The sequence below is a fragment of the Aedes albopictus genome, chromosome 2 (assembly GCF_035046485.1).
Source record: "Aedes albopictus strain Foshan chromosome 2, AalbF5, whole genome shotgun sequence".
Classification (NCBI taxonomy): domain Eukaryota; kingdom Metazoa; phylum Arthropoda; class Insecta; order Diptera; family Culicidae; genus Aedes; species Aedes albopictus.
This window is the reverse complement of record NC_085137.1, coordinates 29391396-29415123: the sequence shown is the minus strand read 5'-3', so window position 1 is coordinate 29415123 and position 23728 is coordinate 29391396. Positions and strand designations below refer to the sequence as shown.

Here is a 23728-nt window from a genome sequence, read left to right as displayed (position 1 = left end):
TTAAGAAAACATTTTGTTTTCTATAAAAATATGAAATTTTGTGAATAAAACCCTATTTTTCTTAAAAACTGTACGTGTTACAGCAATTCCGAAGTCAGATTCGGAATCAGCGGGCCAAAATCCTTCGGAAATGGATCAAGTGGTCAAAGTGCGTGATCTACTGTCGACCAGTGTTTTCTCTACAATATCATCAAATATATGTATTTATTTCATCTGGTATGTGAAACTACATGGATCTGGATCAGTGTGGTCTGGTTGTTCATCGAATTTGAGTTAATTTTGTTACTGTTATAGTCATTTTGTTTAATGACCATTGGGCGCGCAGTTTATTGATATCCACTTATCAGGCCTACATTATCATCAAATATGTTCATTTTTATTTTTCAGTGCTAGAATATAGACATAGACTGATACACTGTCATGAAAAAATATACATATATATGTATATATCCTATATTTAGTGTGTAATAGTGCCTTGAACTTTTCGCATTTTTTCCTGCCGCACCCTGTACTGAATTGGGTCGTGCAAGTGTTTTAAAAACCTCTGTAGAACACATGTGATACTTGGAAATGGACTTTATGAAGAAATTCCTAAACGAATCAACAGAATAATTTCTGATGGACCTTACGGAGAAGTTTCGAAAGAAATTTCAAGAGAAATTCGTATAAGAATTGCCAGAGGAATTTCTGGAAAACTTGAGTGTAGTGCTAACTAACGTTAAAATAAACGTAAAAAAAAAAAACTAAACAAAAATCATTCTGTAGAAATCGCCGGAGCAATGCCTACAGAATTTGTCGGAGGAATTGTTGTATTTTTTTCCAAAGAAATTACCAAATCAATTCCCAAATGTTTTAATTAAAAATGTCCAATCAAACTCCTGTTATATTGGTTGAACATTTCCTGATGGAATATCCGAAAATAACTCTTAGGAGAACTCCAGAGTAGAGATTTAAGAAATTTTCAAACTAATTCTCAGAGGAATTTTCAAAGAAATTGCCGAAGAAATTTCCAAAAATAATTGTCAGTCAATTTGGAAGAAAAGTTGCCTTGAAATTTTGTCAATATTTGCTGGAAAACTCCTACAGAAATTGAGAATTTCTTAAGGAATTAAAATTTGACTGACTGCTAACGACTGTAATTGACGAATATTTCGCTAGTTTAACGGCCTTTTCAGTCTATATTAAGCAGCCAAAACACCTTTTGCATCTACTGTCCTACGTTTCGGTGTGTATTTCACCTTCTTCTGGGAAACGTAGGACAGTAGATGCAAAAAACGCAGCTTCTAATTCCCAAAAGAAGGTGAAATACACACCGAAACGTAGGACAGTATTTTGCATCTAGCGTTTTAGCTGCTTAATATAAACTAGCGAAATACTTAAGGAATTACCTAAGAAATTTCTGTTAGAATTTCAAAGGAGGTCTTGAAGAATTTGTTGAGGAAATTGCTGAAAGAATTGCCAGAATAATTTCTGAAGGACCTTCGAGAGTAGAAACGAATGGAATTTCCAAAGAAATTTCAATAAGAATTGCCAAACGAATTTCTGAAGAAATTTCCGGAGAAATTCCTAAAGAAATGGTCAGAGGAATTGCCATAGGTATTTCTAAACACATTACCTCCTAAAGAAATTCCAAAATGTGTTCCATGAAACATTCAAAATAAATCGCAAAAGGAATTTCAAAAACATGTTTGGGGCGGACTGGCAAAACAATTTCTAAAAAAGTAGCCAAAACAACTTCTTAGCGGAAATCCGGAGGACTGACTTAAGGAATTTCTTAAAAAAGTCTCTAATAAAATCTCTGGAAATTTATAAAGAAAGTGTCGGATGAGTTTTGAAAACAATGTTGGAGATAAAGAAATCTCTGAGGAATTTCTAGAAAAATTTAGAAGGAGTTGAAGAATTGTTTGAGAATCCTAAATAAATTTCCTTAAAAATTCTCAAAAAAAAAAGAAATGATGTTTTTTTTGGGAAAAAATTCGATAAAATGCCTGAACAATTCCTAATGATGTTACTAGAGGAAATACTGAATAACGCAAAAATAGTTGTCAAGCAATTAAAAAAATTTAAAAAAAATCCGAAAAAAATGCTAAAAAATCGGAAGAGCATCTAAACAGATTGCCGGATGTTTTCTAAATTGCAAAAATAATTTCTGATAGACCTTCGGGAGTAGTTTCGGAAAAAAATCACCGAAATTTCTATAAAGAATTGCCAGAAGGATTTGTGGAAAAATCTCTGGAAGAATTCCTAAATGAATTATCGTAGGAATTGTTCTAAGATCTTCTAAAGAAATCAAGAGCAACAATTGAAAAGACTCCGCATCAACATTTTGTAAACAAACATGTTTCTGTCGACTTGAGGTCTTTTGAACTCCACCCACACACCTCACCACCACCAACAGAAAGCGCAAACATCAATCTTTCTGTTAATGGTGGTGAGATGTGTGGGTTGATTCCAGAAGGTCCTATGTCGACAGAAACGTGTTTGTTTACGCAATGGTCTGGAAATCAAGAAAGGAATTCCCAAAATAATGCGGAAGCAACTCCTATAAAAAATCGCAGTATTTATGTAGGTACTGCCAAAACAACTTCCAAAGGAATAGCCCAAAGAACTGCTTGGAAGGAATCCGGAGGAGTAACTTTAGGAATTTCTAAAACAATTCTCAGAGGCATTTCTAAAAAAATTGTCGAAAGAGTTTTCAAGAAATTATTGGCGAAATTCTTGAATAAATTCTCTAAGGATTTTCTGAAGAATTTGCCCCATGTCCATCTGCTTATGAAGTTAACGTGTTACAACTTGCGCCACGGGCCCCGGCTATTCCCAGAGCCGTAGCGTGGGGTTGGCCAGGTTGGCCCCCGCCAAGGGCGCCAGCCTCTAAGGGGCGCCGAAAAGGTCTAAGGCTAGAAGAAACAGTATGATGCTATTGTTTTCTTGTATGTTACCAAGACTTCAAAATTTCTAAGATTGATCGAGTGTTTTTTACATTACGTTATTCTCAAAAATTCGGTCTCTAGATTATTTATCATGATGTTGCCTGGGAATTTAGCTTGTTTTTTTTTTATTTTGAGAAGCTATTTTAGTTGTTTAGTTTAGTTTTTGACGAGCAAAGCAAAATCAATAAGTTTTCGAAATTCTAATGAAAGTTACTGGATTGACATGTTTTAGAGTGTTTACAACAAATATCTTGAATAAAAAATATTTAGACGATGGTTTTTCTGATAGTCTTATTGTTATTACCAATAAATGTTTCTTTGGGCTTAAACTCCTGTAAATCTAACAGAAATCATTCAAGTCGTATTCACCCACAAAACAACCAGTGATTTTATTTATGTTCATGCCCTCAAAACAAATGAAATATTTCGGGAATTTCTTCATAATTTTCACTAGGTTTTTCTTCGGATTTTGCTGGGTTTCTTTAAGAAAATCTTTCAAAAAAATATTTCAGAAATTCCTCAAGGAATTTCTTTGACAAATTTTCAAAGAATTTCTCCTGAAATTCTCTCAAAATCTCCAAAGATTATTTAAAAAAAATCAAATAATTTTTTTTTCTGGAGATTCTTACTAAAAATTCCCCAAGAATTGCTTTAGAAATGCCTTCAGGGAGGTTTTCAGGAAGTTATCTAGGAATTTATTCAGAAATGAGTCAAAGGATTCCTCTCGACATTCTTACATGGATATTTAATAATTTCCTTCAATGGATTCCTTCAAAAAAATGTCTATAAGAATTACTAAGTAACCCTTCAGTAGATTTGTTTAGTAATTCCTCCATGGATTCCTATGAAAAATCCTGCAGATATTTCATTAGAAATCATTCCAGGGATTCCTTCAGAAGTCCCTCTGAGAATGAATTCTTTCAGATTTTTTTCTAGGGATTTTTAAAAGAAAATCTTCTATGACACTGTACCATGCTCACTAGCGATTGATCCATAAATTTCTGCTAGAATTTCACAAGAAAACTTTTCATAAATGTCTTCATAAATTCCTCCAGCTTGAGCTTGAGCTTGATTGACCGCCCGTAGATGCTACTCCAGTATCGCCAGACCAGCTACACTCACACAAGGAACCAATGAGATATCTGCCGGGGACTAGCAGGCATCTGCAGTGTTGATGATCTTCTACAATGCGAGAAATAAGTATAAAGACAGAGCCGTTTTCCATACAAAATAATCATGTTTAGGGATCAAAATCTCTTTTTCTAGCGATTCGGTATTATGGAATTTTGTCAGCAACCTTAAAATAACTAGAATTTTGGCTAGAAATATAAATCATCATCCATGAAAACGTTTATATCGGCTTTTCAGATTCAAATAAATGTAAAGACACATTTTTATATGGAAATAAGTGTCTTTATATTTATTTGAATCTAAAAAGTCGATATAAACGTTTTCATGGAAAATGATTTATATTTCTAGCCAAAATTCTAGTTATTTTAAGGTTACAGACAAAATTCCATAGCAATCGAATCGCTAGAAAAAGAGATTTTGATCCCTAAACATGATTATTTTGTATGGAAAACGGCTCTGTCTTTATACTTATTTCTCGCACTGTATATTTAGGCGACAATGGCGCCTGCCACGTCAGGTTGCAGATCAATGTGGGGAAGGGTAAGGAAGTGATGATTGCAATCGTTTGTATCCACATCTGACCGAATATACCTCTGCGTCAGCACAAATTCATGCGGATGTCGGAGTGTTGGTGGGACTTGGTTGGCAGAAGGTTCACACATTGGTGTGTGGATACCAGGGTAAGGTGATAGAATTGTGTGTTTTTTTTATTCTGAAGATGTGCGGCACTGTTCGCTTGATTGCATAACTTGTAGGCGTTATCTTATAGGATTGAGACACTATGCTGTGAAAGTTTTGGAAGGAAAGGAAACGGCTTTTTCAACCCGTTTCTGTTCTAGCGATGGCTATGAACAAGTGAGTTTAGATGAGTTGTTTTATGTAGAGAGGAGGGAGAAAGTATATAGAAAGATACAAAGTAGGAGGAAAGGGACGGGTCAAGGATTGAACCCAGGACCTTCTGCATATGAATCAGAAGCGGTAGCCACTAGACCACCAAGCCCGTCTTTAAATGTCTTCATAAATTCCTCCATAAAATTATAAATTTGGAATTTATTCAGAAATTTCTACAGGTTTTCCGTTAGAAAATCTGCCATTAACTTCATCCAAAATTTCTTCACGAATTGCTCCATGAATTCCTGCATAAAATACTCCATGAATTCCATTTAGAATGCTTACCTTAATTTCTTGAAGATTTTAATCATTTATTCCTCCGGATAAATGCAGGAATTCTTCCACAATCTCTTTCATAATTTCATTCAATGAATACAGCAAAAATTCTTCCAGAGATTTTAACAAAAACTCATATAGAGATTCCTTCAGGAATTTCTCCTGATGTTCCTTTATTTCCATGGTTTGTCTAATGATTCCTGATGATTTACTTACAGATCTTCTAAGCAATATTTTGATTGAACTACAGAAGAAACTTTTGGTGAAGTTATTAGAAAATTCTGGTAAAATCAATTGAAGCTATAGCCAAAAATTAGTAAAAACGTTTGAGGATTTCTGAAAGCTCTTGAAATTCAATTCAGTGTTCTTGAAAACAAAATTCATTTAAAAAAATCCAAGAAAACTAAGATTTCCTCAAAAAATGTATGCATCATTCATGTTATAAATCTGAAATGTCATTTTTAACTATTGTATTTGTCTTAGTATGCTTCTTGAAATGCAAGAGGCTAGAGGCGTCAGTCAGACGTTTCGTAAGCCTCGGAGTGTGGGTTCGATTCCCGCTCCAGTCGGGGAAAACTTTTCGTCAAACGGAAAATTCTCCACTGGGCCACTGGGTGTTATATGTATTGTCCGTTGCCATATGTTAGTGCTTGTTCAGTCTGTACAACCTCTGGTTGAAGACGGAGTAGTGTCTTAAAAAAAATGTGTTCGTACTTATACTCTTTGAAAACTTTGAAAACGTACTTATAACTTTGAACAAAAAAATAAGCAAAATAATAATGTCTAATTGTCGTGGGGCGCCATTCTGGATGCTTGCCAAGGGCGCTGTGGGACCACGCTACGGCTCTGGCTATTCCTAAACAATATGCTGGAGAAATTCTGAATGGAGTTACTGAAAGAGTTTCTGAAGTAATTGCCTGAAGAACTCCTGTTGTTTTTTAGAATATCCGGGAGAATTCTATAAGAAATTAACGAAGCAGTTTCTTATACATGTACCGTTGGAATGTCGAGATATTGCTGATAGAAATTTCGAAACTATTCCTTATGAGATTTCCTAGGAAGTCCAAAAAGTATTGCCAGAGGAATTAAAAAAAAATCACTATTTTGATATTTCGAGTGGATATTCTAAAAAAACTAGCTAAGGACTTTCTTAAGAATGTCGGAGTAATTCACAACTAATTTTTTTTTAAGAGACTTTACCGGCATTCGCCTCTAAACTAAATTAATCTAAAGGAACTGTTGGAGAACTAATCGTAGGAATTGCTGGAAATTGTCGAAAATTAGAGAAATTCCTTAGAAGTTTTCAAAGGAATTGCCTTAAAATTTTTTTAGAGGTTGCCGCATCATTTAGGAGTAATTCTCCTAATCCTATGGAGGAATTCTTAAAGAAATTATCGGAAGAAATCCCAAGGAAATTACCGGAAAAAATCTTTAAAAGAATTGTCAATGGAGTTCTTAAATACGTCCGAATTTTCGGAGATGTCCTTAAAAGAATTACCAGACGATTCCTCAAGAAATTCTCGGAAAAACTTTTTTTATTTCTTTTTTTTCGATTATTTTAATAAATAAATCCACACTTTTCGGGAAAAAAATTAAAGAAGAGGAAATGGAAGAAAAAATAATGAAATTTCTTGAAAGTATGTGACGAATGCAGAAAAGCCGTCAGAACCTTACGGAAAAATCCCTTAAAGCATGGCCGGAAACCTAGAGTAATTGACAAAATTCTGATAAAACTGACAGAATTTTAGAAATTAAAAAAAAATCTAAAATTATGGAAAAATATTTGGAGAAATCTAGTACTCCACCGAAACCAATTTGTGTACATATGGAATTAATTACACTAGTATTCAGTAAATAATGTGCCAACAGTTTCTTATTAGTTTTCTTTTAGTTTATTATTATAGCAGAAACAATTATTATTACCGAAAGTTATTTTTTTTTTAATTCCTGCAGAAAAAGTAATATCTAATCATGATTCGAGTAATTTTCTCTGTGTATCTACCAGTATTTCAAAGAATTCTAGGCACCCTAATATTGTGCCAGTAGTTTGATGATATTTACCAGCGTCCGGCTAGCAATAGAGCAATTCATGTATGATTTTGTGAGCTCGTTCTATCCTGTTATTTTGTTACGTTTCGTAGAACGTTTTTCCAATCCACTCGACGACCTCTTACAGCACTAGGAACTAACATTCCTTCCCTTTCACGATAACCGTGAGTTATCGGCAGTTATGATGCTACACCAAGATAAAAAGTTATGAAATTTACACTTTTCTTCCGAAATATGTGAGCATTGAATATTATTAGAACTTCGGAATGAATGTCATGAAGTACATCATCTACACTAGCACGTGACGTAAAGTCTTTCATCCCAAATTGTTGTTTATCGATAGCACGCACCCCAACCGTTTTCATAAACGTGCAGAACGTAAAGAAACCTAATTGCTTTAAAATTATATCTTAATTGTTGGAATTCAGACCAAATCAATCGCGCCTTCTGCTGTTTATAAGATCTCAACACCTGAGCATTCATGCTGCTATACTGCCATTCGCCACCACCTCGCCGAACCCATTCTAATCTGTTCGCGCTCAAGTTCACCGCAGCCAACACTAATTGAATCGCATAAAAAGTACGTACACCATTTCATTATTCTCCATTAGTTTGCCACGCACATATGATTTGCCGTCGAAGACTTGGGTTCTTGTTTTTTGCTTCAACTCGGCTCGGCAGGCGGCACCCGCCAACAAATTAGAACTGTTGAATAATTGCCGTTCATAAGTGGCCAAGAAATTAATTTCTCAATTATAGCTGGTGCGCCTACCCCCTTCTTCGGACGTGGTTCGACTCAGCACGAATTTGTCTGCGTACATGGCTCATCAATTCCATCCAGCGGTTTAGTGCAGTGGCAAAAAGTCGCGCCTCATTTCTTCCTTTGCATCGTCGCTAAAATCTCTCTTCTTCTACCATCCACAGGACGAACAGCACCCGGGCTCAAATGGCGGCGGCGGTGGAATCGGTACGCAAGGTGTCGGTGGCCACCATCACCTTCACCACCCAGCGATGGCGGCAGCTGGACCTACCGCGAATCACAACACACCGGGACTACCGGGGATGATGATGCTACCGCCACCACCGAACAACAGCAACCTAACGCAGGCCGGACTGGAGGAGTACAGCCGGTCCTACTACGAACAAACCGTCCAGATGTACCACCACCAGAAGCAGTCGTCCTATGCCCAATCGGAGGGCTACCATAGCTACGTGTCCAGTTCGGATTCCAGCTCGACGCCGTTTCTCGATCGGTGAGTTTCCTGATTCTGTTACGTTGACTATCGGCGCACAGTGGATCGAAAGTGATGAAAACTTCAAAAAAACCCTTGAGAGATCGTTTAACCAGAATTTTACCGAGTTTCCGCACCTTCATCCCACTGTCCCTTAATTGAAAATCATGCGTTTCAATTATCCCACCATGAAGACAGCCACATTCCTGTGGTAGTAGGTATTGAACGTGCTTCTTGGCCAATCAATGGCCGCCATAGAACACCTGAAGTCGAATGGTCGGTCACGCACAGGCAGACAGACAGAGTTACAAACGCGGAGATAAAGGCGCAAAACACGATCATAAATCTGCGTCCGTCCGGGAGACGGAGAGTGAAGGTTGTTGTGCCTAGGCTGAGCTGGGCGTTTGCTAATTTGCATACCGTCGTCGAAGAAACAGATCGGCAATGTTTCTGGCTTCACTACGGTACTGATCAGATGGAGATTACAATACTGTAACAAGTTGGGTTAAAAAAATAAAATTGAAAAACAAAATTTTCAAAATAAAAAAAATAACCTAAATTGGTTACCATCTGAAGAACTAAATTTTGAGAAATTATTATTTCATTTCTTCCACAAACTTTTTTGATGCTCAAAAAAAGGCAGTAAGGGAGCGTTCGCCAAAATAGCTAGTTTTTTGACCATGGATAGTATATTATGTGTAGCTAATACCATGAAATTTTCATTCAAATCGGTTGAGTATTGGCGCAGATATTGTCGATATCATAAAATGAGATTTTAGAAAATTTGGGCACCCATTTCAAAAATATTGCTTAGGCTATAACTTTTTTGTTACCTCATCAAAACGTTTGACAATTTCACTTGATATTCGTAACATAGTATCAATTAGGTAGTAAAAATTTGATCGAAATCGGTTCAGTACTTTTTTTTGTAAATATCCAAAGCTCAAATCGCTTCAAGGTAAATTTTTCGGTACTTTTTGACCATTTTTAGTTCCGCGTGCACTATTTTGACTGTAGAGCTGGTAACACTGTCCCGATTTTTATAAAACTTTGACTGTGTAAAATTGTTGTGTTAAACTGTTTACAGTGAAAATTTTAGCCATTTTTGTTGAATACTTTCAAAGTAAGAGCAGTTTGAATTTCACTATACTAAAAACCACATCTGCTTATTGCGACATATAGGGCTATAACTTTTTAACGGTATGATCAAAATGAATGAAATTTTGACAAATTACTTCTACATACATACTTTACGTACATAAAAATTTTCATTGAAATCGGTTCAGTATTTTTGGCGCCAAAGTTGAAACGGCAAAAAAGTTATATTTTCCAAAATGTTTGTTTGCACAAGATTCTCAAGTGGCAATTCCCTTGTTTCAACGATATCTCCGCCAATACTCAACCGATTTTAATGAAAATTCTATAGTATTAGCTACACATAATAAACTATTCATGGTCAAACTATTTTGACGAACGCAATTAAAAGTTATACAACATTTTCTATGTGCCAATTTCATCGTGGACACACTTTATTCCTTGGTATTTCTACGGAAATTACTTTAAAAATATTTCAAGAGTTTTTGTTTCTTGTATACGTTTATCTCTAAAAATTTCCTATTTTTTATGGATTTCTTCAGGAAATTCAGCAAGGGATTTCTTCAAAAGTTCTTCTATAGAGCTTTTCAGATAGTTAAGAAAATCTTTACCAATTCAACAGGGATTGCTTTGCAAATTCTTCCCAGGGTTTCTTTTATGATTCTTTAAGAAATTCCTAAAGGCAAAAACGGAAGCATTTCCTCATTTTTTTTTTTGGTGTTTGTTTTTTTTTCTATTTAAAAACGAAGCAATGTTTTTTTAAATGTACAATACTCTTCATGTGTACGAAAACCGATTTCAAAATTATTGTTTCTTATATTTTATAAAAAATCAAAAACCAAAAAATTAGGAAATGGGTTCAGAGAAATTTCTAAAAAAAAAATTTAAGAAATTTCTACAAGATTCACTTAAGGCGAAACTGGAAGCATTTCCTCACTTTTTGGTTTTTGATTTTTTATTAAATAACGAAGCAATATTTTCAAAATCGGTTTTCTTACACATGTAGAGTATGGATCAGGGTATTTTCTGATTTTTTTTTTTGTTGTGGAAAATGTTTTTCGTTTTTGCAGAAACCATTTTTGAACAAAATTTTACAAAAAAAATGGTTTCTGCAAAAATGGAAAACATTTTCCACCACAAAAACAATCAGAAGATACCTTGATCCATACTCTACATGTGTACGAAAACCGATTTTGAAAATATTGCTTCGTTATTTAATAAAACATCAAAAACCAAAAAAAATGAAAAAAATGCTTCCAGTTTCGCCTTAAAACGAAAGTGAATTCTGCAGAAATTCCTATTTTTTAAAGGAATTTCTCTGGCGGTTTCATTACAAATATCTTCTGTGACGTGATTAGATATTTTTGCAGAGTTAACTCAGAACGTAGAAATCCTCCTGGGACTTTTCACAAATTCTTCCAAAAATTTCAAAAAATACTTAAGAATTCTTGAAGAAATCCTTAGAGGATTGTTTCAAGAAATTCGTTTAAAAAAATTTCTGTAGATACCTCTGCATACTCCGAAAAGAAATTATTGGAAATTGCTGGAAAAAAATCCAGAAACAATTTTTGAAGTTATCTATTGTTCAATTCCTGCATGAATGTCTAGCAGAATTCCCAGAATAATACCTGACCTGACCTGACCACCTTAAGATACCTATTTACTGAAAAAAAAAAATAAATGTTTGAGGGGATTCCAGGAAAATTCCTCTATGTGTTTTTCAGGGAATCCTGGAGGATTTTCTGAGCAAATCATTGGAAGTACTGCTGGGGATACCTCTAAAGGAATTCTCAGAAAAAAAATGTATACAATTTGTGAAGTAGTTTCCTGCAGGAATTCTGTAGAGAACTATTGAAGAAATTAAAAATATATATATTTTTGAAGGAATTTTTGAAATAATACCTGGAAGAACTCATCGCTGGTATTTATTGAAAAAAAGTCTTTGAAAAAGTTAATGTATACATTCTAGAGTAACGTCTGCAGCAATTGATGCAATTGTTGAGAGAATTATTGAACAAATAATCTGAATTAGAAAAAAAATGTACGAGAAAATTCCTAAATAAATGGAATAATACCTGAAGGAACTTCTGGAAAAACTCAAGCAATAATACATATCTGAAATTTTTCGAGAAAATTCGAATTTCTATAGGACTACCTTACAAGAATTTTTGAAAAAATCTCCAAATCTTTGTAAAAAAAATCCTCGTGAAGTTGCATCTTTTGAAGAAACGTTTGAAGAAATTCCTGAGGAAACCCCTGGAAAAATTTTTGGACAAAATTTCGGGAAGATTCCACATGAAAATTCCTGGAAAAAATTGAAATGAACTTTTGTAGCAATCCTTGGAATAATTTTCTATAGAATCGCATGAGGAATTTCGGAAGGAAATTCTGGGGAACCCAGAACTTTTGAAAAATTTCTTGAGAAATTCCTGAAGAAGTCCAAGTTAAAATTATTGTAGGAATTCCGGAAAGTATTTAGAGAGAAATCCCTGAAGAAATATTCTAAGAAATCCATGGACAGGGACACATTCAGAATAGATATTAAGAGTAATCATTAAGATAAATTCTTGCTAAAATCATTCTAAGAAATCCCACGAGAATCTTTTTTCTGTAAACATTTCAGAAAATTTGTGATGGATTATTTGTTTCTTCAAAAGTATTCCTGGTGCTGTCCCTAGAGGTAATCATAGAGAAAACCTGCAAATCCTTTTCGCGATAATTACAGAAAAATTTCGTGAAATAATAACGCATGGATTTGTTTTCCCGAAATAATTATTAATTAGGTGCAATAGTGAAGCCATTTCCTTGAGGGCCAAAAGCCCAGTGAAAGAGGGACGCCAAACTTATTTAAGGTTTATATACATTTGGTTTTTTTAAGAATTTAATGTTTTGAATATTCACCGTGACTTTGTTTTGGGAATTTTTCCTATTATTTCATCACTTATAAATCAAGAATATTTTTCTAAAACGAGCTGAACAAGAAACAAAATGATAGCTCCCATATTAAAAAAGAAAATTTCACGTCAGTTTTTTTCTAAAAATTTCTCAAAATACAGGTACATAATTATTAAAATTCTTGAAATTCTTCGTAAATTTTTCGAAGCTATTCCTCAAAGTGTTCTAAAATATAGCTATTAAAGGAACGCACTTTAAGCGCATGCGAAATTCAATCCCAAAGATCTTTCTCGAGGCTAACAATGATTGCTTCGGACTTTTTTTCCAAATTTACCTTCAAAAACATTAGCATGAAACTGTGACAAAATCTCAATGAAAAATATCAAAATATGGGTAATTCTTGAAATTCTTAAAATTTTTGAAATTCTTGAAATTCTTAAAATTTTTAAAATTCTTGAAATTCTTGAAATTCTTGAAATTCTTGAAATTCTTGAAATTCTTGAAATTCTTGAAATTCTTGAAATTCTTGAAATTCTTGAAATTCTTGAAATTCTTGAAATTCTTGAAATTCTTGAAATTCTTGAAATTCTTGAAATTCTTGAAATTCTTGAAATTCTTGAAATTCTTGAAATTCTTGAAATTCTTGAAATTCTTGAAATTCTTGAAATTCTTGAAAGTCTTGAAATTCTTGAAATTCTTGAAATTCTTGAAATTCTTGAAATTCTTGAAATTCTTGAAATTCTTGAAATTCTTGAAATTCTTGAAATTCTTGAAATTCTTGAAATTCTTGAAATTCTTGAAATTCTTGAAATACTTGAAATTCTTGAAATTCTTGAAATTCTTGAAATTCTTGAAATTCTTGAAATTCTTGAAATTCTTGAAATTCTTGAAATTCTTGAAATTCTTGAAATTCTTGAAATTCTTGAAATTCTTGAAATTCTTGAAATTCTTGAAATTCTTGAAATTCTTGAAATTCTTGAAATTCTTGAAATTCTTGAAATTCTTGAAATTCTTGAAATTCTTGAAATTCTTGAAATTCTTGAAATTCTTGAAATTCTTGAAATTCTCGAAATTCTTGAAATTCTTGAAATTCTTGAAATTCTTGAAATTCTTGAAATTCTTGAAATTCTTGAAATTCTTAAAATTCTTGAAATTCTTGAAATTCTTGAAATTCTTGAAATTCTTGAAATTCTTGAAATTCTTGAAATTCTTGAAATTCTTGAAATTCTTGAAATTCTTGAAATTCTTGAAATTCTTGAAATTCTTGAAATTCTTGAAATTCTTGAAATTCTTGAAATTCTTGAAATTCTTGAAATTCTTGAAATTCTTGAAATTCGTGAAATTCTTGAAATTCTTGAAATTCTTGAAATTCTTGAAATTCTTGAAATTCTTGAAATTCTTGAAATTCTTGAAATTCTTGAAATTCTTGAAATTCTTGAAATTCTTGAAATTCTTGAAATTCTTGAAATTCTTGAAATTCTTAAAATTCTTGAAATTTTTGAAATTCTTGAAATTCTTTGGAAGTTTTTGAAGCTATTCCTCCAAATTTTCGAATTTAAAAACAATTCAAACTTATCTCTTTGGCACCTGAAAAAAATCATTTCCAAAGATCTTTCTCGATGCTCACACTAATTGCTTCAGGTTTTTTTTTTCGAAATTATCCTTCAAAAACTTTAGCATGGAACTATAAACTTTCTTAACTCTTTGATGTCCAAGTTGTTTTACGATTCAAATTTTCAAATAAATTTGTAATCAATAACGAAGCAGCAGTAAAATGAACATGATTCCACGAAAAAAATCGTCTCTGATGTAGTTGCAAAATCAAATGTTCATGTAATCCTCGCAGGAATCCTTGGAGTATTATCTGGAGGAATCCTGTCTCAATAAAAATACGCAAGAAGCCTTTGAAAAAAATATCGGAAGGAATTACGGGAGGAATCCCTCAAAAAAATCTGGGGGACATCGCAGAAAGTATTCCAACAGAAATCCCTGAAACATGCCCGAGAGCAATCCATGAAAGAAGTGATATCTGAAAGAACCTCAAAGAACCATAGAGCAATGCCGGAAGCAAGTTTTGAAGGAATTACAAAAGAACTCTAGGAGCAATCTCGAGCGGAATCCCGAAAGGATTCTTGAAGAATAAGTAAAGTAATCGCAGAAGGATTTCCTGGAAGAATCTTGAAAGAAATTTTCAAGAGATTCTTGGCCAAACCCCTAAAAATCCGGGAAGAATCAAGATAGAAAGAGAAATTTTTGGTGTAGTGCTTGAAAGTGATGTAGCGTTTGAAATTTGTAAAAGAATCCCGGGGATCTTTTTAAGAATCCTTAAAAAATGTGTCGGGAGGAAAGACAGATAGAATCCAGGGAGGACTCATTGTTGGAATCCTGGGAGTGATTCCTGAAGGAATTTCGGATGGAAGCCACGAAGGAAGCCCTGGAATAAATCCTGGAATCTCTGGAGAAATGCCTGATGGAAATCCCTAATGTAATCCCTAAACATGTCTTGGAGTTCCTGAAAGAAACTAAAAGAATGTGATGAATGTAATAGAGGAGTTCTTTGAACGAATTTCTGAAGAAATCTCTGAGATAACTCCGAAGGAATCTCTGAAGCAATCCCGGGAGAAATCCCGGAAAGAATCCCGTGAAGAATCCAGTAAAGAGTTCTTTGAAAATTCCTAAATAATCTTAAATGTCTGAAGAAATCGTTAAGAAATTCTGAGGAGAAATCCCGAATACCGGGATAATTTTCTACAGGAAACCCGGAATGAATCTAGGTAGGAATACCGAAAAGACTGAGGGAAAAATTTTAGAGAGAAACCACAGCAGGAATCCCGAGAAAATCCTTGAAAGCATTCCTGAATGAATTTTTGGATGAATCTCTGAAGAAAACTTGGGAGATTTCGATAGAATCCCGGGTGGAATCAACGAAGAATCTCGGGAGGACTTTCCAACGGAATTCCAGGAAGACTTCCTGGAGGTATCCTGGACAGAATCTTGGAGAAATCCTGATAGAAATCGATGAAGGAATATCGAAAGATCCCCATGAAGAGTCCTTGAAAGAATGTCTTAATGAATATTAGCAATACATTAGTGACCCGGATTTTGTCAGCCCCTTCTTATCACACATTTTTTTTTGCTCTCCTCTAAAACCTTAAAAGTTTTTCAAACTTGTTATCCCTCTATGTTCTGCATTTAAGCTGTAGTTATTAAAAGTATTTCTTATTAATAAATTAAACCAAAAGTTACTCCTGTAAATCTTTTCTGTCAGTAGTTGTTTAAGTTCCTTTATTTTATTGTTAGAACGATTATTCCTTACGTTTCTCATGGATATCGACCTCTTTCAAATAGTTTTTTTTTTCATTCCCCAAATGTCTTCCCATAGCCTCGCCAATTATATTCCTCTTATTATAAAAAGAAATGATTTCTAGGCCTCATCAGATAATTCTTCAAGTCGGATACTCAAAAAAAAAAAAGAAAAAAACTAAGTCTCCCAATAACCTATAGATTTATGATGCTTCAATCAAACTTTCTCTTACTCTGACAATTTCTGAAATTTCATTCATTTTTTTTTTGACAGAAAAATACATGTGTTGTGAAAATTGTGTTGAAAAAGGAAGATAGAAAAAATGATAAAAACGAAAATGAATACATACTAACAAAACATTAAAAAACAAAATCAGAAATTATGTGAGAAAAAAATCCTAAATTAGCTCGCTATCTCAAAACAACCCTGAAATTTAGGTCGGGTTTACTATTAATGTAGAATTGACCACTAATCTTTTAGTTAACCCTTTTAGGGTTAATATGACCAGAACTCGTTGATAACTTGAAAGTTTTAACCGTAAAATCATGCAAAAAAGAACAATTTATGAGATTTTATTATGTTTAACAAAAAAAAAACAAAGGATTTTTTTTATTTTATTAAAGGGCAATTAGTATTAATTTTGAAAAATTTGCTTAGGGATATCTTTTGATACTCCTCATGAATTAATTAGATTAAAAAAAAAAGATATTCTATGTTGTTTTTTTTTAAACTTCTAGAAAAAAAATAAAATTTAAAAAAACATAGTTCAGTCTACTTGTTTGAAACAGGTATTGAGATCTGATCTTGTTACTCGAACCTGGTCGGGTTCCTCGCGCAGGGATGAATGGGTGGGTACATTTACCTACGGAATATATGTGTATCACTCAACTCAACGATAAGCGATAAAATGGGTGGTGAGTGGTTTTCGACGACGAGCGCTGCTAGAAGAGGTTTTGCAGTTACAGATCTTTGTTCGAGATTAGTATCTACATCGGCGCTCGGTGCGCGTTACAGTCAGTACCTGTGGAAGGGATGGAATGTAACTGTTTCTTTTTCTTTCTATTTAGGCGCTATTGAGAACGAACGGTTCCGATACAATGTTGATCGCTTGGACAATGTTGTGCGAAATCAGATAAGCGAGGTTTTTGAATATTAGTGCTGGTAATCTGAATCAGATTATTATATTTTTATTGATTTTTCGTGTTTATGGCAGATTGATGTAAAGTAAGATACGCCAAGCATGATATCTCGGTTCGATTGATCGTTCATTAATATGAAAACTAAGGAAATGTTATTTCAGGTATCCTTATTAGTAATAAGCATACCAGTGCTGTGCAATGTCATGATGGTTAGTGCCTAATGACACTTAACTGTGAAGTGAGGGTCATGTGATAAACGTCGTTGATGGCAAGAAACACGCCGAAGAAACTCAAACCAAAATAGAATCTACGTGAACATTAATGCTTTCTCAATATCAGTATTTTTGTCGGAATTTTCATCAAACTTTTTGTGCAAATTTTTCATAAATTAATGCAAAAAAATCATAAATTTGATGAAAATTTCGAAAAAAGTTCCTTGACCCAAGCAGCACACATATTATATAAAAGCTACGACAGCGCAAGTTTTGGTTGTATAGAAATTGATTGGACGTTACTCCAACACAATGTTAGAATTACGTCAATTTAACTTCTACACCCAAAACTTGCGCTGTCGTAACTTTTGTATAACATGTGCGTTTCTTGGGTCTATTGATGAAGTATTGATGCTCATGTAGGGCCTAAGTTAGCCCTTATTCAAAACTGTATCAATAATATCCAACACTAAAGCAACGAACTTTTTTTTTTCTTGAATCTTTTTCCGTGCATCCCAACGGTATGCTTGTTGTCGAAGCACCGTGCACTAGTACTAATCCAATTCGAGCTCGTTCTGGCCAAACTTGGTGACAGTCATTTAGCAGTGAGTATTATCTGTCTTAATTTCAGTGTCCGAGTGACAATATAGTGCATTGGGCCACTATTTGGATTTGCAAAGAATAAGCATAGTAAAAGTTCACATTGTATCAATGCGTTCGTTGCGAATTTATTAGATGGTCGACTGTGATGAAGGTAAAGGGAAATTTTAGATGTCATGACATTTTGTCAAAAGTTAGTGATGATACTCAACACTATTTATTACCTAATATCTAAGCTACAAGCCAATCGTGTGCATGCGGAAGTGCTCATTGAACTGTGTTTGAGAGAGCAGTTAGTAACGAGTACCGGGAAAACATTTGGAGCTAACTTACAAACATATGCGCATCACGTTAATCAGACGCAATTGGATTGCTTTTGAGATTTTATCGTCTGCTTGGAGCACCGTCACCGTGGATGGGGGAAGCAGTGAATAATTATTATCTTAGTTGAAATGTACCATATGGCAAATATAATGACTCCTCACTTACAGAATGAGTAGGCATTCGATGATGATGGTACGACTATTCGATTCAGATTTAATAACTCATTAATTTTGTTTCGCCGTGGGAGATATCCCAAGTGATAATTTAAAGTCCATTTAGTTTTGATGAGGTTCCGAAAACCGTAATAAAACCCAAACGGTTGTATTTCGGTCTTACGATGGTTACAAAAACCTCCTGGAAATTGTTAAGCCAAAATGCAATTAGTTGAAAGATTAATATCTTGGGTCTTGGGTATGACCATAGATTATGGAAATGATTTAGCAAAATTCTGTGACTTTTGGGAGGTTGATGTAGACGAAGTCTACTCTATGTAGTTAATGATCAGGCTTTTACATGTCTTTATGAGTTGTTGAATAGTTCCAGAACCTTTCCTCAGTTGATTCAGGTGTAACAACTCCCCTATTTATATGCAATTCACAACTTCTTTCTCGGCTCGATTCCATAGAGGCCCCATTTCCCTTGTTTTGTGTTGTAATACCCGCGCAAAAGAGTGCTGCTTCCTACTGCAGGGTTTGTTTTCATCGTGTTCACCTACCGCAGCGCCGCCAACACTAAGTAGCTACAAATTATGATATAATCGCATTGCGCAACGATTAATCATCCACCTCCGCCACCTTAGGCGGAAGGAGGAGGAGGTGGGTTGCATCGAACGCACTCTCAAGTGGTGCGGTGAATTTAGATATTTGCATATTAAATCTCACTCATTTCCACACGCTTCCAATTTCCTCGGTTTGTTTCTCCGGTCGTGCGGGTGTCTAGCGCGGTCGACCCGATGAAGACCCCATTTTCCAATCCAACGCGAACGCCGAGGAAGCAGCAGCCCTAGAGATCAGGTTACCTCACGTGGTTCAACCCTTTAAACAGTCAAACCGTCCGGCCGCTCTCCACTCATGGCTAAAATAGCCATATCCGAAACTCGAAAACCGTGCTCATCCGCGGGGGTTAATGAAAGTGATGATTCGATTTTTCCATTGCAGAAACGGTGCTGGTGGCGCTCGCTCCGGCGATCGTTATGACGGTAACGTGACGGGAAGTGGCTGCCAATAATAAGAGGATTGATGTTTATTTTTCGCGAAATGGGAGGTAGGTTGTGGGCGGTATTTCTTTCCAATGCGGATCGGACCATCCATGTGCCGTAGGAAGTGGTAACTTTGTCCCGCAGTGGTTACTCACTCAGGTAAAAACAAAACTTTTAACATCCAGTACGAGAATATCATTCTAAAGCATAATTTTTCAGAAGCTCTTCAATTATGAATAGTTTTCACAAACATAGAAAATACCCTGCCTTTAAGTTTTTTTTAATTTTTTGCTTCCTTATACATACAATCATTCTGTAGAAAAACGATATAGTGCAACTCCGATTATCGTGAAACTTGGTGGGTTTGTTGTTCATCGAAAATTATTAGAGCCGTATTTTTTTATTTCATCATTAGGGTGACCAATTTTCAGATAGAGTGGTCCTAAAAATCAAAGTTTTTCAAAATTTTAAATTTGAAAAAAAATAGTTTTGAACCAGTTGACCAGTTTTAGACTACTTGTTTATTAGTTTTTTCACGTTTTCATGGTCTCGGGATCAAAGAGGCACCCTTGTTTTATATTTTAATCAGAAAATTCAGGGAAATTTTGCGTTCCATATAAACAAATTAGAGAAGTATTTTTTTTTTTGTTTTTGAGGTGTGATTTTTTGAATATAGAGAGTCGTATTTATATTTTAGTACAAGCTTCTCTAAAACTGCCTAATATTTTAAATCCATAATTTTTTGAGGATTCGAAAAAAGTATTTTGAATGCGTAAAGTTGACCTTTAATTAAAAAAAAAACATCTCAAAAACTAAAGAACATGCATTTCTGATTTTTTGATATGTTACGCCAAATTTATAAAACCAGAGTACCTCTCTGGTTCCGAGACATTGTAAACGTGAAAAAAAAAACTAAAATACTTGCATGTTTTTTGCACAAAAACACAACTGTTTTCGATGAACTACAAATCCACCAAGGTTCACGATAAACTGAATTTCACTATATAGTTTTTCTTTATAGATCTACCTTTGTGAGATTAACAGAAATCGTCTAAAAATCCTATCATAAATTTCTTAAGAAAATCTTTCAAGAATTCATTCAGAAATCGCTTTTAAAAATCCTACAGAGATTTATTCAGAAATTTCATTAGGGATTCCTCTCCTTTCACAAAGAATTCATGTTGATGGTTTTAGATATTTTCCTTTAATTTGTTACTTCTTTCAGAAATTAGTCCAGAAATTTATTCATAAATTTCTTTAGAAAATCCTTCAGAGATTCTTTCAGAAATTCATTTGGGTATCCTTCGGAAAATTTTCCTTAGATTTTTTATCTCCATCAATCCTGTTCTTCGGAAAGATCTGCAAAGGTTCCTGCACAAAATACTGCTGAAAATTTCTCACGCATTGTTTGAAAAAATAATCTTTCAAGGATTTTTTTTAGAAATAGCTTAACAATTGTTTACTGCGGATCCTTCAGGAATTTCTCCATATTTTTTACCAAAAAATCATAGATTGCTCAACAATTCCTTCCCTAATTTCTTTAAAAATTCTTCTCATTCTCTTTGAAATTTGCTCAGGTATTCATTAAGAAATTCTTCTAGATATTCATTCTTGGATTTCTGCTGGAATCCTTTTTATAAAATCCTTCAGAGTTTCCTTCAAAAATTCTTCCAGGTTTTTTGAGGAAAATCTTCCGACAATTCCTTCAGACATATTTAAAAATTTTCCTAGAAGTACTTTTAAGAGTTCTTTTTAAAAACCCTCAGAAGACTTATTTGGGTATTTTCTCCACGGTTTGGGTAATAACTTTCTTTTGATATTCCGCTAGGGATTCCTCTGAAAATTGTTCAAAAATTTCTTTTAGAAAATATATAAGTATCTGAAGCAATCCATTTAAAAGAAATCTTTATTAGTTTCTTCAAAAATTCTTACAGAGAATCATTTGGTTGGCGTTAAGTCAGAACGGACCATCTGTTTTTTTAACAATTTCGAGAAAATGCCCTGCAAGAGCTTGGGATGTCAAAAGCAGTGCATTTTTGTCGGAAATACTATAGTTCCTTCATGTGACGAAACATCTACTTCAAAATAATGACAAAAAGTGTAGAATTTTCGAATTCACAAATCTTCACATATCCAAAAATCGCGTAGTCCACTCTGACCGAACGCCGACCATTTGGAAATATCTTCTGCGAAAGGTTCTGTTATGAATACCTTTAGAAAGTCTTAGAAAGATTGCATTAGAATTTTTTTTTTTTTTTTTTATTCTTAATCAGTTAACCTAATTTACAGCTCTTTTGTCCACTAGGGTACTACGTGAGCGATTCCAATTGGACGCTGCACTTCCACTTTGTACAGCGCCTAAATGTATTCTATTCTACTTTATTGAACTGCTTGCCTTTGTGCTTCTTTAAATCTTCTACCCTGTCCATGGTAGACTGATGAGCACGATGATGCTGATGCGTGGCTGCTGTTCCTTTTCCAGTCCGATTGGGGGTCCATTATGAGTTGCGGTTTGCCGATATCCAAATTCCGGGTCCGTTAGAGCTATATGCTCCGAAGAGGGTCAGGTGCCAGCTGCTCTCGGGGGGAAGAGCAACTGACGAAAAATTGCAAGTGCCGGGGCTGGGTTCGAACCCATGACCATCCGCTTATAAAGCGAACGTGTGGACCACTACGCCACGGGCCCCGACATCGCATTAGAAATTTGTATAAAGATTCTTGAAATGAAATGGCTAAGTATTTCATTGGGAAATCTAACATGGATTCCTTAAGAATTTTCACAAAATTTTCCAGTGATTGTTTTAAAACTTCCTCTAGGGTTAAAAAAAAAGTTACCGTTTTTCTACGACGATTTCTTTGAAAAATTACCTGCATGGATTCCTACATCCCCTGAGAAGATTCTTAAGAAATTTTTGAGAGATTCTCTCCTTCACGGATTATTTCAGAAAATCTTTCAGGCTTCATGCGCAAAAAAAATCTAGGGATTATATACTTCAAATTTTTTATTGAGATTTCTCCAGATTTTTTACAGGAACTCCTCTGGAAAACCATCAATGGACTTTCTTAGAAATTCCTTCATAGATGCTATCAGAACACCCTCTGGGGATAGTTTCGGAAATCTCCTACTGAATCTTTCAGAAATTCTTCCAGCGGATCTTTCAGAAAATTGGGAATAATAAGAAATAATAAGTTTCTCTAAATTTTTCGTCAAAAATTCTACCAGAGATTCTTTAAGGAAATTGTTCAGGGATTCATTAAGAAATTCCTCCAAAGATTTCTTAATAAATTTTCATATGAATTGCATCAAAAGTCATGCAAGGGTTGCTTTGAAACTTCATCTAGTGTTTTCTGTAGGATATAAATAATGGGTATTTTTAAGAAAACCTTCGATGAATTCCTTCCAGAATTGTTTCGATCGATTCTTCAGGATATCCTCCAGTGTTTTTTTTAAGGAATTCTCCCATGCAGTCTTAGAGAAATTCCTCCAAGGATTATTCAAGAAAGGGAACGTTAAAAAATTACGTCCAACATTTGGGGAGGGGGGGGTGGTCTACAAAAGTGTGACACTACGTGCATTAGGTATAGGGAAAATGCGTGACAGAGGGGGGAGGGATGGTCTAGAAATCCAAAAAAATGATGAACGTAATATTTGAATCTTCCCAAAGCCTTCCATGAAATTTTCGGATATTTTCCCAGGGATTCCTTCAACATATTTTCTAGAAATGTCTTTATTATTTATTGTAGATTTTTCCGAGAATTCTTTCGGAAATTACTAGGGCCGTTTATCTCAGAAATTCTTCAGGTGTTGCTTCACGAATTCCTCCGGGGATTCCTTCAGAAGTTTCTCCAGGGATTTCATCGGAATCTTCAGAAGGAATCTCTTCACAGATTCTTCCATGATTTCGTTCAGTAGCTCCTGCAGGGAATGCTTCAAAGATTATTGCACAAAATAATACAGAGTGTTTCTATTTTTCCATGTATTTTCTCAAACATCCTTTCGGAATTTTCTCGGGATTCATTCAGGAAACCATTTAGAAATATTTACAATGAAATTTCACAGAACATTTTCTTTAGAATTTTCTCATAAATTTTCTTGGAATATTGACAGAGGTTCCTCCTCTTTTCTCTTCAAATATACCAAAATGCAAAATACCCAAAGAGTTCTTTCAGAAATACGTTCACAAAAGTTACTGCAGGAGTTTGTTTATAAAATTGTTTAGAAATTTTATTGGGAGTTTTCTATATCTAGAAATTTTATATAGAATTTCACCGGAGTTTCCCAAGGAGTTACTTCCAAGAATATCTTAAGAAAATCTTCCTTTGACTTCTTCAGGTGTCTTCTTTGATTTCCTTCAGATATTCCTCCAGTGATTATTTCACGAACTTCAGCAGAGATTTTTACACGAGTTCGACTAGAAATTCCTTCGAGAATTCAATTGGAAATTCCTGCAG

The 23728-nt window shown here is 34.4% G+C and overlaps 1 protein-coding gene across 2 annotated transcripts in view; it reads left to right on the top strand.

The window, feature by feature from the left end:
* Positions 1 to 23728, top strand: part of LOC109402335 (protein Shroom) — an 835627-nt gene that overhangs the window by 281418 nt on the left and 530481 nt on the right. For both annotated transcript variants that reach the window (XM_062849388.1, XM_029864194.2), the window contains exon 3: positions 8202 to 8530. In XM_062849388.1, coding sequence (XP_062705372.1) covers positions 8202 to 8530 — 329 coding nt within the window. The remainder of the gene's footprint in view (positions 1 to 8201; positions 8531 to 23728) is intronic.